We start from the raw sequence: 18,307 nt of genomic DNA on the forward strand, positions 1-18,307 counted from the left end.
GCCGGAAGAACATTGTACACAGAGACTTATACATTGTGGTAAAATCCAATGTAATGGACTTCTGTACTAGCAGCAACGCAATGACCCAGGACAATTCTGAGGGATTTATGGAAAAGAACGCTACCCACGTTCAGAAGAAGAACTACAGGAGTGGAAACACAGAAGAAAAACAACTGCTTGAACACGTGGGTTGATGAGGACATGATTCAGGGATGTAGATCCGAAAAGACCACACCAATGTAACTATCAATAATATGTAAATAAGTCTTGACTGACCACACATATTAAAACCAGTGGAAATGTGAGTTATCTACTGGGGGGGGGGGGTTGAGGGGGTGAAGGGTAAAGTAAAAACATGAATTATGTAACCATGGAAAATTTTTCTAAAAATAAAAGTTAAAAAATATATCAAAAATAAAAATGAAAGGATTCTTTTTCTTTGCCAATTTTAAAGAGATTTTAATTCTCCAGGACAAGAATCATATTTCCACTTGTTTTTATACAATACTGATGAAGTGCAATGTTGTTCACTTCTCCCTCTGCCCACATTCAAGTATTTCGGATGCCCAGGTTTACACAAATGTTACTTTTTAAACTGCTACTGCTATGGCTACAAACTTGAGTCCTTCAATTTTTGGAAAGCTGTGTGGAATGCTTTTTCTTCTGGAACATTTAGTCAACCTCTTCAGTTGTAGGTAGCACCTGCAGATGGGGCTGCTCCACCTCCTGGGAACCCACCAGGCATGCCCCCAGCACTCTGATACAGCTTGGTGATGATGGGGTTGCAAACTTTTCCCAATTCTTTCTGCCGATGCTCAAATTCTTCTTTTTCAGCAGTCTGGTTCTTCTCCAGTCAGTTGATTATTTCACTGAATTTGTCAACGATCTTCTTTTTGTCTCCATCACCAATTTTGCTTTGCAGTTTCTTATCCACAGCAGTTGTCTTCATGTTGAAAGCATAAGACTCAAGGTAATTCTTGGAAGACAACTTGTCTCTCTGCTTCTCATCTTCAGCCTTGTACTTCTCAGCCTCCTGGACCATGCACTCAATGGCTTCTTTGTTCTTCTTGCTTATGCTCTTATCCACAACAGAGATATTGAGGATGCCATTAGCATCCATGTCAAATGAAGCTTCAATCAGGACACCCCTTGGCACAGGGGGCATTCCTGTGATCTCAAACTTGCCAAGCAGGTTTTTATCTTTTGCCACTGTTCTCTCACCTTCATAAACCTGAATAAGCCCACCAGACTGATTGTCAAAGTAGGTGGTAACGGTCTGCATCAGCTTGGTGCGAATGGTGGTATTGCGTTTGATCAGAACTGTCATGACTCCACCAGCAGTTTCAATTCCAAGGGAAAGAGGAGTGACATCTAGCATCAGTAAGTTCTGTACATTCTCAGATTTCTCTCCATACAAGATGGCAGCCTGGACAGCTGCACCATAGGCAACAGCCTCATCAGGATTGATACTCTTGTTGAGCTCCTTGCCATTAAAGAAGTCCTGAAGAAGCTTCTGGATTTGGGGGATTTGAATGGAACCATCCACCAAGATGATGACATGAATCTGTGATTTATCTAGCTTGGCATCTCTGAGGGCCTTTTAAATGGGGTCCAGTATGTCTCAGAAGAGGTCAGTGTTCAGCTCTTCAAAATGGGCCCAGGTGATAGAGGTATAGAAGTTAATACCATCATAGAGAGAATCAATCTCAATATTGGCCTGTGTACTGGAAGAGAAGATTCACAGGTGGTGCACAGATAGTAGACAGCCTCTTGTTCTCATGGATGTCCTTCTTGTGCTTTTGCTTGAACACTACTCTTATTATTGTTCTGTGAGTACATCTAAAATTCTACCCAGGACTTTGTATCTTTGATTTAACTTGGCAACTTTTCTTTTCCTTTTTTCTGAATTTCTATAAACATGTGGGAAGACCAACACTGGGAAGGGAAGATTCAATTAGCTAAGGAAAGTGCTCTGTGAATATTTTTCTAAGCAACAATGTTTGTAGTATTCATATATGTGTACATATGTAGATTTCTGCATGATATAGATATAGAAGCCCAGAGAAATATCATTTTGATAACAGGTAGCACCATGAAATGTAGAATCACAAGACTTTCTTCCACACTAATTAGCAATGTTGCTCAATAACATATTGCAAACAGTCATTGCCTTTTCTCTGTGACCCTCTCAAAGCAGAAGGCCTAGAAAGTAAGTCTTCCCATGTCTTCCCACATCTTCCAGTCCAGTCTTCTAAAGAGAGGGAAAAACACCTCTACAAACTATTTAAGTTTGCATGTTTTTCTTTATCATGTCAAGTATTTCATAGAAAATTTGCAGATGTGAATCCACTCCAATGCATAAGTCCATGTGAGTGTAGTAGGGAATCCTCTTATGATAAATGAGGTTTGACAAAATAGGGAGCAAACTGTCCACATCTGTGGGGTCGGCCATCACATCTTTTCCCCCGCTCCATAAGGCAGTCGGTATCCTCATCAGTGTCACGTTGTACACAGGAGGAGTGACCTGAATATAATTAAAGGGAGGTGAGTATTTTCTTAGAAAACCATATGATAAAAGAAATCTCTCCTGAAAGGGTAAAGCAAATGACTGCAATGGTCCAAGTCTTGCACAGTCTTTTCAAGAAAGGCCATGGTCTTGTGAGAGCATGTTGACTGCATAGATCGCACTTATAGGAAGTGCTGGCAAAAGCTAAAGAGTAGTAGCTGCCCTCTGGTTATCACCAAAGGGATATCAGAAAATAGATTCAATCCAGGTGTGTAAGTGGACTCATTGCTGATAACCAATTGCTGAGATGAGACAAGTTTACCAGCAGGGATACAGAACTATAATGGAACCCTTTCTTGGTGTCAGAAAATCACAGTCCAGAATTTCTAAAAGTGCAAGTTCACCATATCTAGCATGTGACCCTCAAGAGATGGCTGGACTTTCTAGTCACTTGAGGACTTCATGCCTCTATCCTATGTTAGGCAGGGAAACAACCTCCCTTTCCTAGATTTTCCCCCAAAGTTGTTTCCTACCTAGAGGTAAGAAGCAGGATCCCGGGGGTGGATGGGCCCTCAGAACCCTTTTAATCCAACTCTTATGGGACCATGAATCCCCATTGCCATATCCCCAGTTTGTAATGATCCAGCCTCTGCTTGAAGGCCTCCGGTGGGAGAGACCTCACCGTCTACTAAGGTAGACCACTGGATTTTGCATCCTCTTCACTTTTAGAAGTCTTCCCTTATATGAAACAGAGATTTCCCCCTCCCCATCCCAGGCCTTTTACCCACTTTTCCAACCCAATTTTCTGGTGCCTAACAAAGAACCAAACCTCTCTTTCACATAACAGCTCTGTGAATACATCATATTATCATGTCTCCACACTGCCTTTCCCTCTTTTCTCCAATCTAAACACCCTGAATTCCTTCAACTGATCATCCTATGATCTAATTGCAAGGTACCCTATTTGCTGGCTTGTTCCCTAACTTCTATTTTACATGGTTCTCCCCTCACATAGGGTCTAGTTTTAGACCCAGAATCAAATGTGATCCCTGAAGGTGTGATAATTAGATTAAGTCTACACTGCCCATCTTTAGATTTAATCACCAAAGGTGAGAGTACCTCCAATCTTGGGAGGTTCTAACCCACCTATGCTAGAGTGAGTGATGAATCAGAATCGACTGACCCACCCCCTAAAGGTTCTATGAGAATCATCTATTGTGATTGGACACGCAGGCTAGGGGAAGGCACTAGAAGTGACACATAAGTGACCCTTTTAAAAAGAGGTAGCTGAGTGAGTGAGAAGCTTCTGGTTTTGTGAAGGGTATATGAGGGAGCTTTGCTGGTTCATGACTGAGACTGTTCCATGTGATGAGTTTAAAGACTGAATTTTCCTGAACTTCTTTTTATAGACTCTGTGAATAAAGTTTGCTCCATTCACCTCCAGGCCTCAGGCCCTTTAACCCTCAGCTGAGGGGTAAGATCTACCTGGATTAATTAGTGGGATAGATTCTTATTTCCTTACTTCCTCTCTCTCTTCTCAATTGTAAACTTCCATAAAAGTCAATTTTGTTTTGATATTATTCTTAACTGAGGATTGATAATAGTTCAATCCTCTGGTTACCATCTTTTAACATATTGAACCCATAAAACCCCCTTTTTCCCCTTACAAAGGGCAAGCCCTCCTTGGACAACTCAGATTCATGGAGTGCTTTAAGGTTTACCAAATACTGTCTTCAAAACAACTCTAAAAGGTAGGAAGTGCCAGAAATAGTAGATCCCTTTTAAAGAGGAGAAAACTGAGCTTCAGAGAGTCATTTTCTCACATGGTCGGTTAGGAAGTGGGGGGAGCTGAATCTTGACCTCAGATCTGCTGAGTTCAAGTCTAAAGCTCTTTTCACTTTCTAGAGATCATTGCTCCCCTCAGCATTTGACTATAATCTCCTTAGGTGGATCTTTGAAATATCTGAGGACTAAAGGAAGTCTGATGGGGCTTTAAAGACAGATTGAGTTTATGTAGGTAATATGACTGCATCAATCCACTATATCATAGGGAGACCTCATGGATTGTGGGGAAAAAAATTATCTTTGAATTCTCAAGACACATTCTCTTTTTATTTTTATGGCTATAGTGATTGTAGGCAAACCACTTTCATTATCTGACCCTCTTTTATGAAAGGAGGGAATTCAATTAAATAAGCTCTAGGGTCCCTTTCAGCTTTAATCCTTTGATTATATAGGTATCACAGTCAAATTACAAATGGTTTCTTTCTGTTTAATGGCATTAATCTGAAATGGATTAGAGACAGATTCTAGACTTTAGAAAAACATACAGTTTGATTTGGAATAGTTTTTCACACAGACTGAGCATATCTGACTGTATATACCTGATTATAGTGCTTCATGTTCAGGGCTGGATTTTTCCAATCAAATGCTTGCAAGCGCCCAGATGTAACAATCTAGAATTAAGAGAAAAAGAATTATCTGATTGATACACAGAGAAGAGAAAGAGTGCAATATAATGGGTAGAGAGTTGGCTTCTAAGCCAAAAAGACTTGGTTCAAGTCTTGCCTCTCACATACACACACTGCCTATTCTACTTTCACAAGCCCATCAGGACTATACAGAGGGTGCTAAACTTGCATTAAGAGAAGGTATTTCTTCACTGAGTTCCTCATACCAGTAAAATCACAGGCTCCTATTGCTATGCAAGCATGAAAATTCTTTCTTTACAATTCATAAAGAAACATAGCCCATAAGATTCAACCCTAGAGAATCAGAGAATAAAGAAAAAGTATGTGAGGTGAGGCAGTCATGAAGCCTGTATTCATAGGTGAGAAGCCACTAGACCAAGAAAAACAAATGGAGCTTACATTCTGCTCATCTGTCACTATCAGTCCAACTGTTTACCACCAGAATCGTAAGCTATAGTTAATGTATGGATTTAGAAAGATGGCAGCTTAGACCCAGCAAAACTCCAGACCTCTGAAAACCCTTCCACACCAATCAACAACAAAGTACTTTGAGGGGACAGAAAACCAAATCTAACAAGAGGACAGACATTGGGGATCCTTCTACTGGATTCAACTTAAAAAGTATGCCAACAAAATCCTGAATTCTTGAACTGTTGAGTTCAAGGGAAAGGAAGAAGGAATATCCCAGGACTCCTCCCTCACCTACTGTGTTGAGGCTCCAGCGGTTCTTGGAATCTCTCAGTAGGCAAGGGAGCTAGTCTGGAGGGATTGCCTTCCTAGCACAGCTGTTCCAGGCTCAGGGTGTTGAACACAGACAGCAGGAAGGCAGTTGGAGGAGAAGCAAAGACAGGGCAACCTAGTTGCAGCCAAAATATTCCATCTTGCCACTTCCCCTTTTCTGGAGGTTTTGGCCTCAGGGCACATCCAGCTCTGCAGATCAACTCCACCCTGGCTTAATCTTATCAATAGGGCAGATAAGAAGTCTTCAGAGGGCAGGGAAGATCCAACACCCCTCCCCCATAGCCTGTACTGAAAGTAGCTGTAAGCACCTACACCTGTGGTTCCCAAACTTTTTTGGCCTACCGCCCCCTTTCCAGAAAAAATATTACTTAGAGCCCCTGGAAATTAATTTTTTTTAATTTTAATTAGCAATTAATAGGAAAGATAAATGCACCTGTGACCATCACTGCTCCCGCCCAGATCACTGCAGCACCCACCAGGGGGTGGTGGCACCCACTTTGGAATCACTGACCTACACCTTCAGCTTCTGCTGCCAGCTGAGGAAGATCTGATCTCAGGGCTCAGTAAAACCATCAGCCTAACCTAGTCAATCAGCAGAGCAGAGAAGAAGACCCTTCAGGAAAGAATAGCCCAAACTCATAGATCCAGCAAAGATTACCATCAATTACAGGGGGAAAGAAGGAAAATATGAGTAAACAAGAGATAAAGAAAAAAGAAATTACAATCTACAGCTTCTATCCAGTTAATGAACAAAGAGCAAATGGAACAGAGGAGGACAAAGGAACATTGAGCAAAAACACGGAAACTCCAGCAAATTGAACATAGCCTTTGGAAGGACTTAAAATTCAATTAACTCAAGAACTCAAAAAACAATTAAGAGAAGCTGAAGACAATAGGGAAAAGAAAATACACAAATTAAAACAAGAAAATAGTGTCTTGATAGCCAAATCTGACCAGCTTGAAAATGAGACAAAGAAGGTGAAAGATGACCTACAAAGAAAATCAGACTAGAGGAAGGATGACCAAAAAGCCAGAGATGAAATTCAGTCTTTAAAAATTAGAATCCAACAACTAGAAGCAAATGACTTCATAAGATTGCAAGAATTTATAAAACAAAATCAAAAGGACAAAAAATTGAGTAAAATATGAAAAACCTCATTGACAAAACCTTAGATCCTGAAAACAGACTGAGGAAAGACAATTTAAGAATTATTGGACTACCAGAAGATCATGACAAAAGGAAAAGCCTGGATATTATCCTACAGGAAATTATCAAATAAAACAAGCAGTTTTCAGATAAAGAAATCAAAACTGTAAATAAGCACATGAAAAGTGTTCTAAATTTCTCATAATTAGAGAAATGCAAATCAAAACTCTGAGGTACCACCTCACACCTAGTAGATTGGCTAACATGACAGCAAAGGAAAGTAATAAATGTTGGAAGGGATGTGGCAAAATTGGGATATTAATGCATTGCTGAGAGAATTGTGAATTGTGATCCAACTATTCTGGATGGTAATTTGGAACTATGCCCAGAGGGCCATAAAAGACTGCCTGCCCTTTGATCCAGCCATACCACTGCTGTGTTTATACCCCCAAAGAGATCATAAGGAAAAAGACTTGTACAAAAATATTTAGAGTCACACTCTTTGTGGTGGCAAAAGATTGGAAAATGAGGGGATGCCCTTCAATTGGGGAATGGCTGAACACATTGTGGTATCTGCTGGTGATGGAATACTATTGTGCTATAAGGAATAATGAACTGGAGGAATTCCACTTGAACTGGAAAGATCTCCAGAAATTTATCCAGAGTGAAAGGAGAAGAACCAGGAGAACATTATACACAGAGACTGAATCACTGTGGTACAATCAAATATAATGGACTTCTTTACTAGCAGCAATGCAATGATCCAGGACAATTCTGAGGGATTTATGAGAAAGAATGCTATCCACATTCAGATGAAGAACTGTGGGAGTAGAAACACAAAAGAAAAACAACTGTTTGATAATATGGGTTGATGGGGATATGATTGGGGATATAGACTCTAAATAATTACCCAAATGCAAATATCAATAATATGGAACTAGATCTTGACCAATGACACATGTAAAACCCAGTGGAATTGCACATTGGCTATGGGAGGGGGTGGGAGGAGGAGAAGGAAAGAATATGAATCTTGAAACCATGGGGAAATGTTCTAAATTAATTAAATAAAAGTTTCCAGAAAATAATAAATTAAAATAAATTAATGTATGGATGTAGATATGTACATAGAAATATAGATGTATGTTTGCATATGCATGTGTGTGTCTGGGCTCTTATTCTCTCATTCCACTCTCTGCCTCTGAGTCTTTGTACAAATGGTCTTCTTGCCCTCTTAAAATCACCAATGGCCTCTTCTTTGACAAATCTAGTGACTTTTTCTAAAGCATGACCTTCATTTACCTTCATGTATGATATCTCTCCAATACATCCCCTTCTCTCCACTGACACAGTCACCACTCTGGTTCAAGGTGTCCTCACCTCATGCTTGCAACACTGCAATAGCTTTCTAACTTGTCCCTCTAACTCAAGTCTCCCCCAGTCTCACTCCAATTCACCCTTCCTTCTGCTTCCAATAAAACAAGGAGCTGGGATTCCAGCAACTTACCTACCCAATAAGATTCAGTGGCTCACTGACCACGTATAAAATACTCCATTTAGCATTCAAATTTCTTTATTAACCTCATCCCCACCTACCATTCCAATCTTCTTATACCTTAACCCTTTCTAAAAGCTCCAGCTACAATGGCCCCCAGCTTTTACTCATGCATGACACACCATATTCTCTCTCCTTGACTTTCTACCGGCTGCCCCCACCCCATAACTGAAATACTCTCCCTCTTTACATTCACCTCTTAATTTCTCTGGGCTTCTCTGAGATTCAAAGCAAAAATGACCTTCTGTAGGATGTCTTTCCTGATCTCCCCAGTTACTAATTGGCTTCCTCTTCAGCTCCATGGCATCTACTCTGTCTCTCTTGTATAGACCTACACATTGGCAGGTTATCTCCTCCATTAGGCTATGAGCTATTTTGAATGAAGGATTGGTTTGTTGCCTTTATCTGTATCCCCTGGTGCTTAGCACAGTGCTTAACACATTTTAGGTCTAGCTTAACTCCTCCAATTCCCCACTGTTCATGCTAATTTTCTCTTGAAATTAATTTATATTTATATAGACTTTCTAGTTGCTGATTTATGTATAAAGTAAATCTTCCAGTAAACTCCAAACTACTTGAGGGCAGCATCTATTGAATTTCTGCCTTGGTGTCCCTAATACCTAGCACCTGCCTGATGATTACTACTAAGTACTTTGTATCCCTAATGCCTAGTACCTGATAAATATTTTGTGTCCCTAATACCTAGCACAGTGATGGTAAACCTTTTAGAGACCATGTTGTGCCCCACCCCCATCGACTACATAGCATGCCCTGCCCTGCCCCACCCAGTGCTGGGAGCACCCCGATTCCTCCCTTACCCCACACAGGAGAGGGAGGAATCTCTCCCATTGGGCTGCTGGGCAGAGGGGTGAGCAAAGTGAGAAATTTCCTCAGTGAATATAGAGAGAGGCAGGAGAGTGGCCTGAGTACTCCTCTCCCCTCTAGCTCTGCTGCCATGAGCTGGCCACCTTACCTGTTGTGTGCTCCCATTGGGCTGCTGGACAGTGGTGAGCGATGTGAAAAAAATGTTTCCAGGCACAGCAGAGAGGGGGAGGGGAGCAGTTCTGTCTGAGTCCCTCTGCCTTTCTAGTAATGAACTCTGGGGGTGGGATGAGGAGGGAGGACAGCGCGCATGCCCACAGAGAGCGCTCTGTGTGCCATCTTTAAGACGCGTGCCATAGGTTCACCATCACTGACCTAACACCTGCCTCATGATTACTAATAAATACTTTGTATCCCTAATGCCTAGCACCTGCCTAGTAATTACTAATAACTTTGTATCCTTAATGCTTTTCAAGTGCTTGAGGCACTTAAGAAATGTCTTTTGAATCGAATTAAATCTAGTAGAACCACCTTGTTTTGAAAAAAAAGTTCTGATATCTTTGAAACATCCTATTTCTTAATATAGCCTCTGATATTCCATCTCCTATAGCCAAAAGAAAAACAGATCAGCAGGACCATATGGTCAAATGTTCCCCTGGCTGTCACACTAGGCAATAACTGGTGCCATTGTCTCTGGCCTTCTCCTTGAAAAGAGAGAAATGTTTTTATATGTTCTCTGCAACCTAAACTCCCCCAAGCCTTCCTTTGTACAGAGGAAACCTCTGCACAGCCCATTGTCCAGAGGAGAAATTTGAGGCATAGAGAGAGAGCAATCACACATAGAAAAACTGAGATTAAATGATAATAGGTCACATTTATATGGCATTTTCTTTTGTTTTTTAAAGCTTTCTGTGAGGTAGGTAATGTAATTATTATAAGCCCCCTTATATAGCTGAAGAAACAGTCTCAGAGAAATTTGCTAAAATGTTCCTAGACATACTCATTATAACAATTCTGAGTTAGTAGCAATATTCTGATTATCCCATTTTATGTATGAATAAACTGAGCTTAAATCATTGTTCAGAGTCATTTTCATTAATAGTAAGAATGGGAGCTAAGATTTCAACTCAGATCTCAGTAAAGTCTCCTCAAGTTCAGGACCCTTTCAAGTGTCATGGAGATGGGAACCTTCCTACAGAAATATCAACTCTTCTTCATAAAGGCTCTTTGAGTACTCTAGGGCAGGAGAAGGGGCCTGAAGGTGGGAATAATAAGGACTTCAGGATCAGTACCTGTCCCCAGTGGACAATGTTCTGGATAGATGTTCCTGCAGGAATATTGGAAATGAAGACATCCAAGCGACTCTGGGAAAGAAAGATGCATCTTTATAATATTTGATAATATTTTATAATATTTGATTTCCAATATGCTTCATTTATTTGAAGAATAAGCCATAATATCTGAATCCAAGCAATCGTCTTATCCTAGCTCCTCATTCTACAAAGAGGTAAAGTGAAGCACAGGAGTGGGAGATGATTTTTTCAAGAACATACAGTTAAAAAGTGATAGATGAGATTCATAGGATCATGATTTAGAAGCAATTAGGGATTCAGAGATCAACAAAATCAGGGATTCCCCAAGCCTTTCTTATGTCATAGACTCTGAGCAATCTAGTGAATTCTATAGTTTTTCAGAATAATGTTTTTAAATATGCAAAATAAAATATAAGAGATTAAAAAGAAAATCAATTATATTGCATTTCAGTTATTTTTTAAAAGGTAAGCTTATGGATCTCAGGTCAAAAACCTTAGATATACTCCAATGTCTTCATTTTTACAGATGAGGAAATTGAGTCTTCCTGAGACAAAATGACATGTCAAACCACAGAGATAATAAATATGACAGAACTGAGATCCATAAAATCATAGATTTTGAGTTGAGAATAAAAAGTGGTGGCCTTAGGAGGCCAGTAGGGGGTACCATTAAACCAAATTCTGAGAAGAGAGAAAAGGAGAAAAATGGAGTGACATTGAATTGAATCGGTGCTACATCCATCCCATTACCTACAGGTTCTGAGCATCCTAGGTCTTACTCTCCATCTCCCTTACCCCCACAGCATTTAGTCTGCTAATATTAGAAGGTTTGTGGTGCCCATTAATATCTAGGTGACTGTGAACTTACTGAGGTATTGATTATTTCTTTGTCAGTAGGAGGGCTTCCCTCCTTCCAAAAGATTGAAGGAGAAAGATAAGTTTCTGACAAGTTCACTGAAGAAGGAGGGGATTTCTGACAGGACTTTCTGAATATAGCAGAGGATTGGAGTCTCCCTTAGATCATCTCTCCATTATTTCTCCAAATTTACAGCAGCAAAATTTATCTGAAATCATTCCCAAGAATTCATCCTATTTTCTTAGAGACCCTGAGCTCTCAAGGCCCATACCAGGAGCACTGGGCAATTGGTAGCTTCTACTAAAAACTGCGGAGAGGCAAGCTAGAGCTGTATAGGGCAAATAGACCAGAAGAACAGCTGTTTCCAAGTGGGATGGACCATCAGAGTGGACCTCCCCTTGCTAGAGGTCCCTGAGTATTGGCCAGATGGCAGGGAAGGGAGGAAGCACTTCGACTGGGCCTCTGGGCAGAGAGGACTGTGAAATGAGAAATGTACTCAGGCACATGTGGAAAGGAGAAGGGGAACAGCCCCCTCCACCATGTGTGCCATAGGTTTGCCAGCAGAGGTCTAGAGGGATAGTTATTTAAGTAAGCACTAATCCAAAAGGCTCTGAGGTCACTTCCAAACTGGAGTGGGGGGGGTTCTGTGATTCCATGATCATAGATGGGGAAGGTACAGAGGCCATGGCAGTCTGGGGAGAGATAGAATGTCAATTGAGGACCATCTCTGTTCAGTGGGCAGGGTCTCATCACCAAGAACTTGGCTACCAAGTTTATGAAGGGTTTGGTCACCTGAGGACAGTCACACAAGTGAGTTAACCTTTCTGGGCCTCAGCTTTCTCCTCTGTAAAATGAGCAAAGTAGACTAGAGGACATCATAGGTTCCTTTCATCTCTAAATCAATGATCCTATGTGTGATGTTAGACAAGTCACTTCATCTCCATAGGCCTTGGTTTCCTTATCTATAAAATGAAGAGGTTGCACTAAATTACCTGCAAAGTCCCTTCTATCTTTAAATGAGCCTGTAATTTAGCAAAGCCTTTTCGATAGGTTGTGAGCTGCCCCTACACCTATGAAAACAGGTTTTGTCATTGTTACTATTTTTTAGAAATATTGAATTAAGAAGAAAATTAGCCCATGAGTAGTATTTCCAGATAATGCTGGTATTGGTAAGGAGAGGAACTTGTTCCTCAACCCACCCCCAAGGGGAAGGTGATTCCATGTACCATATTTAAGTTGTGATAGTCAGCGCTAATGGAGTCCAGGAATACTTTTTCACATATCCAGCGAAAAATATGGAGGCTACATATTTTGGTTCCCAGGAATCGATTGAACTTGGTTTGTGGTAAAATTTTTTTTTCACATAACAGAGCCTGCAAAAAAGAAAGGATAAACATAACCAAACTGCAATTCATATCAAAAAGCATTTCTTATGTATTTACGAATGCTAGGTACTCAGAGAGAGCATCACAGAGTCTGAGTTAGAAGCAATCTTAGGGGGCAGCTGGGCAGCTCAGTGGATTGAGAGCCAGGCCTAGAGATGAGAGGTCCAAGGTTCATATCTGGCCTCAGACACTACCTAGCTGTGTGACCCTAGGCAAGTCACTTAACCCCCATTGCCTAGGCCTTACCATTTGTCTGCCTTGGAGCCAATACACAGTATTGATTCTAGGACAGAAGGTAAGGGATTAAAAAATTGAATTAAATTAAAATTAAAAGAAGCAGGCTTAGTGGCTATTAAGTCCAGTCCTCTTCATTTATGGATGAAGAAACTGACATCCAGAGAAATTAAGTGACTAGCACAACCACAATCTACACCCTCAAGGAATTTACATGCCAGTGGAAGTGGGGTGGGAAAATGTGCATGCAGAAGTAAATGCAAAATATATGCTAAGTGATTTGGGGTGGGGGAAGTGCTAATAACTGGGGCGTCAGGTAAGCTGATCTTGGAAGGGCAGAGGCAGAATCACCCTGAAGTACCAACTGTTAAATTTTTAGTGTGATCATTTGCTCCTTAAAAATCAGCAAATTCTCCAAACCAGGGTCTAATTTATTGTTTTGTTGATTGTGAGCCTGAAAAAAGTGGTGGAGAAAATAATCATTGAAATTAAACTTAAAAAGGTGTCATGAGTTACACCACCACCACCACCACCCCTTCCCCAGTAGTTGCAAAAAATTTATCAGCACATCTCTGGGTGGAGGCAAGGAGGAAGTACATTCCAACCATGGGGACAGACTTGTGTAAAGTCACACAGGTAGATGATAGAATGTTATCTATAAGGATCAGCAAGTAGACCAACATGTCAGGAAAATACAGTCTGTAAGATAGAGGAGAAGAAAGAAGGAATGAGCATTAAGTGCCTCCTATGTTCTAGGCACTCTGAAAAGTGCTTTACAGATATGATTATTGCTTATCTTCATGACTCTGCAAGATAGGGTCTATCATTCTTCTCATTTAAAGTTGAGGAAATTATGACACGAATATGGTACTGATTCCAAAGCCAGGTAGATCAAAAACAGAGAAAGAAAATTACAGACCAATCTCCTTAATGAACATAGATGCAAAAATCTTAAATAGAATACTAGCAAAACAACTCCAGCAAGTGATCAAGAGGATTATCCACCATGACCAGGTGGGATTTATACCAGGAATGCAAGAATAGTACAACATTAGGAAAATCATCCATATAATTGACCATATCAACAAGCTAACAAACAGAAATCACATGGTTATCTCAATAGATGCTGAAAAAGCCTTTCACAAAATACAATACCCATTCCTACTGAAAACACTAGAAAGTATAGGAATAGAAGGACCTTTCCTAAAAATAATAAACAGTAAATATCTAAAACCATCAACAAACATCATATGCAATGGGGATAAATTAGAAGCCTTTCCAATAAGATCAGGTGTGAAACAAGGATATCCATTATCACCTCTATTATTTAACATTGTACTAGAAATACTATCAGTGGCAATTAGAAAAGAAAAAGAAATTGAAGGTATTAAAATAGGCAGTGAGGAGACCAAGCTATCACTCTTTGCAGATGATATGATAGTCTACTTTAAAAATCCTAGAGAATCAAGTAAAAAGCTAGTAGAAATAATCACCAACTTTAGCAAAATTGCAGGATACAAAATAAATGCACATAATTCATCAGCATTTCTATATATTTCCAACACATCACAACAGCAAGTTACAAAGAGAAACACCATTTAAAATCACCCTAGACAATATAAAATACTTAGGAATCTATCTACCAAAACAAATACAAAAGGTAAGGGATTAAAAAATTAAATTAAATTAAAATTAAAAGAAGCAGGCTTAGTGGCTATTAAGTCCAGTCCTCTTCATTTATGGATGAAGAAACTGACACCCAGAGAAATTAAGTGACTAGCACAACCACAATCTACACCCTCAAGGAATTTACATGCCAGTGGAAGTGGGGTGGGAAAATGTGCATGCAGAAGTAAATGCAAAATATATGCTAAGTGATTTGGGGTGGAGGAAGGAATTATACAAACACAACTACAAAACACTTTCCAAACAATTAAAACTAGATCTAAACAATTAGAAAAACATTGACTGCTCGTGGGTAGGATGAGCTAACATAATAAAAATGACCATTCATGGGGGCAGCTGGGTAGCTCAGTGGAGTGAGAGTCAGGCCTAGAGACAGGAGGTCCTAGGTTCAAACCCGGCCTTAGCCACTTCCCAGCTGTGTGACCCTGGGCAAGTCACTTGACCCCCATTGCCCACCCTTACCACTCTTCCACCTATGAGACAATACACCGAAGTTAAGGGTCTAAAAAAAATGACCATTCTACCCAAATTAATTTACTTATTTAGTGCCATACATATCAAACTACCAAAGAACTATTTTACAGAATTAGAAAAAACTATAACAATGTTCATTTGGAAGAACAAAAGATCAAGAATATCAAGGGAAATAATGAAAAAAAAACATTAAGGAATGTGGCCTAGCAGTACCAGATATTAAGCTATACTATAAAGCAGCAATATGGTACTGGCTAAGAGAAAGAAGGGAGGATCAGTGGAATAGACTTAGGGTAAGTGATGTCAGCAAAACAGTGTATGATAAACCCAAAGAGCCCAACTTTTGGGACAAAAATCCACTATTTTACAAAAACTGCTGGGAAATTTGGAAAACAATATGGGAGAGATTAGGTTTAGATCAACATCTCACACCCTACACCAATATAAATTCAGAATGGGTGAAAGATTTGAATATAAAGAAGGAAAATGTAAGTAAATTAAGTGAACACAGAATAGTATACTTGTCAGATCTCTGGGAAAGGAAAGATTTTAAAACCAAGCAAGAGTTAGAAAAAATTATAAAATGTAAAATAAATAGTTTTGATTATATTAAATTAAAAAGGTTTTGTACAAACAAAAACAATGCAACTAAAATCAGAAGGGAAACAACAAACTGGTAAAAAATATTTATAACAAAAAATTCTGACAGAGGTCTAATTACTCAAATATACAAGGAACTAAATCAATTGTATAAAAAATCAAGCCATTCCCCAATTGATAAATGTGCAAGAGACATGAATAGGCAATTTTCAGATAAAGAAATCAAACTATCAATCAGCACATGAGAAAGTATTCTAAGTCTCTAATAATTAGAGAAATGCAAATGAAAACAACTCTGAGGTATCACCTCACACCTAGCAGATTGGCTGAAATGATAGCAGGGGAGAGTAATGAATGTTGGATGGGATGTGGCAAATTGGGACATTAATGCACTGCTGGTGGAGTTGTGAACTAATCCAACTATTCTGGATGGCAATTTGGAATTATGCCCAAAGAGTGATAAAAAAAAATGCCTGCCCTTTCATCCAGCCATACCATTGCTGGGTTTGTACCCCAAAGAGATCATACATAAACAGACTTGTACAAAAATATTTATAGCCATGCTCTTTGTGGTGGCAAAAAACTGGAAAATGAGGGTATGCCCTTCAATTGGGGAATGGCTGAAAAAATTGTGGTATATGTTGGTGATGGAATACTACTGTGCTCAAAGGAATAAAGAACTGGAGGAATTCCATGTGAACTAGAATGACCTCCAGGAATTGATGCAGAGTGAAAGGAGCAGAGCCAGAAGAATGATGTACACAGAGACTGATATACTGTGGTAAAATAAATTATAATAGACTCCTGTACTAGCAGCAGTGCAATGACCCAAGACAATTCTGAGGGATTTATGGAAAAGAATGCTACCCACATTCAGAGGAAGAACTACAGGAGAGGAAACACAGAAGTAAAACAACTGCTTGAACACTTGGGTTGATGCAGACATGATTGGGGATGTAAACTAGAAACGACCACACCAATGCAACTATCAATAATATGTAAATAAGTCTTGATGACACATGTTAAAACCAGTGGAAATGCGCGTTGGATTGGGGAGGGGAGTTTGAGGGAGTGAAGGGGAAAGTAAAAACATGAATCATGTACCATGGAAAATTTTTTTCTAAAAATAAAAAAATTTCTATTAAAAAATGAAGTTGAGGAAACTGAGGCAGAAAAAGGTTAAGTGCCTAGGTTAGAAAGCTAGTAAATGCCTGAGGCTGGTTTTGAACTTGAGTCTTCCTGACTATAAGGACAGAACTCTTTCCACTGCCCCTTCTAGATACTGAGAAATAAGTCTGGGAAAATAGGCAGGAGCCAGGTTGTGAAAGGCTTTAAACACTAAATAGAGAAGTTTTTATTTGATCTTTGAGCCAAGGGAGAGCCAACAACATTTCTGGAGGAGAGATAAAGCATATTTATCCCTCTGTACTAGAATCTCAATTTAGCAGCTGGCTAGAAGACAGGCTGGAGAGGGATGAAATTGGCATCACAGTTTGGTCTTTCAGATTCCCTTGGGAAGGGGCTGATTGGATGCTAATAACAGTTAGGTGGGGATGGGAGAGATGAACTAAGCAAAATGGTGAAGGACAATAGAGATTACCTTGATCAGCCCACTCCCCCTTTCACTGTCTATCACTCCCTACTTGGCAACTTCTCCTCTTCTCTATTATTGAATGGCAAGGATTTATAAGTTTATCTCTTCTTGATTATTATGTATCTTAACAAAGTATTCTCACTGGTTCTTGATCAGAATAACTTGTGAGATTATTTAGTCCAACTATCTCATTTTATAAAAGAGACAACTGAGGCTGAGGGTGGAGAAATGACTTGTCTTAGGTCACATAGAGAATAAGCAGCAATGTCACCTCAGACCACATACTCATCTCTGAGCAAGAACCAGCAGGGCAGAGGCTGGGAAGTTTGGAATGCGATGCCAAAGGATGAAACACCCTGAATTTGAGCAATGCAAGCCAAAGGTCAGGTTGCATGATGGAATCCATAGTGTTTGCATTCTAGAAAATGTTTGGGGATTACTGGGTCCAACCCCTTTATCTCATAGTTAAAAACAGATCCTTGTGGTCCAGAAAGAGAAAATGGATTGCCTGAGGTCACATAGACAGTCAAAGATCACAGCCAAAGGTGGCCTTAGTAAGCAGCTGGTCCATATGCCTCATTTTTTTTCAGGGGAGAAAATTGAAACTCAAATAGAAAAGAGTGTAATCAGCGACAGAAGAGACAGGGCTTGGGTGCCAAATAGTCAACAGTTCTTTATATACTACTATGCCCCACCATCTTCCTCAATTCAGTGTCTCAAGGCCATTCCTCCAAAAGATCTAAACTCCTTGAAGATCTGAGCTGAATGATTTTTTGTTTCTGTATTCCGAATGCCAGAAACCTAGCTCATCCTCATATGCTTGTCACTAAAAGTGTACAGGAATGGGAAGAATGCAGCCTCTGAGGGAGGAGAAGGAAGGATGGAGGCAAAGGACTCAGAGGCTTAGGAAGAAGGGCTCATCAGTC

General features: G+C 39.9%; 1 protein-coding gene and 1 pseudogene across 1 annotated transcript in view; both read right to left on the reverse strand.

Moving 5' to 3' along the window:
- Positions 1-672: 672 nt before the first annotated feature.
- On the reverse strand, positions 673-1,732 carry LOC123234443 (annotated as a pseudogene).
- A 552-nt stretch (positions 1,733-2,284) lies between these two features.
- The window catches only part of LOC123234444 (lipase member K-like), a 31,572-nt gene continuing 15,549 nt past the window's right edge, over positions 2,285-18,307 (reverse strand). Inside the window, exons 6-8 of the mRNA XM_044660344.1 lie at positions 10,532-10,603; positions 4,891-4,962; positions 2,285-2,524 (exon numbers count right to left, since the gene is read on the reverse strand). Of these exons, the coding sequence (XP_044516279.1) occupies positions 2,285-2,524; positions 4,891-4,962; positions 10,532-10,603 (384 nt within the window). The remainder of the gene's footprint in view (positions 2,525-4,890; positions 4,963-10,531; positions 10,604-18,307) is intronic.

The sequence above is a fragment of the Gracilinanus agilis genome, chromosome 2 (assembly GCF_016433145.1).
Source record: "Gracilinanus agilis isolate LMUSP501 chromosome 2, AgileGrace, whole genome shotgun sequence".
Classification (NCBI taxonomy): domain Eukaryota; kingdom Metazoa; phylum Chordata; class Mammalia; order Didelphimorphia; family Didelphidae; genus Gracilinanus; species Gracilinanus agilis.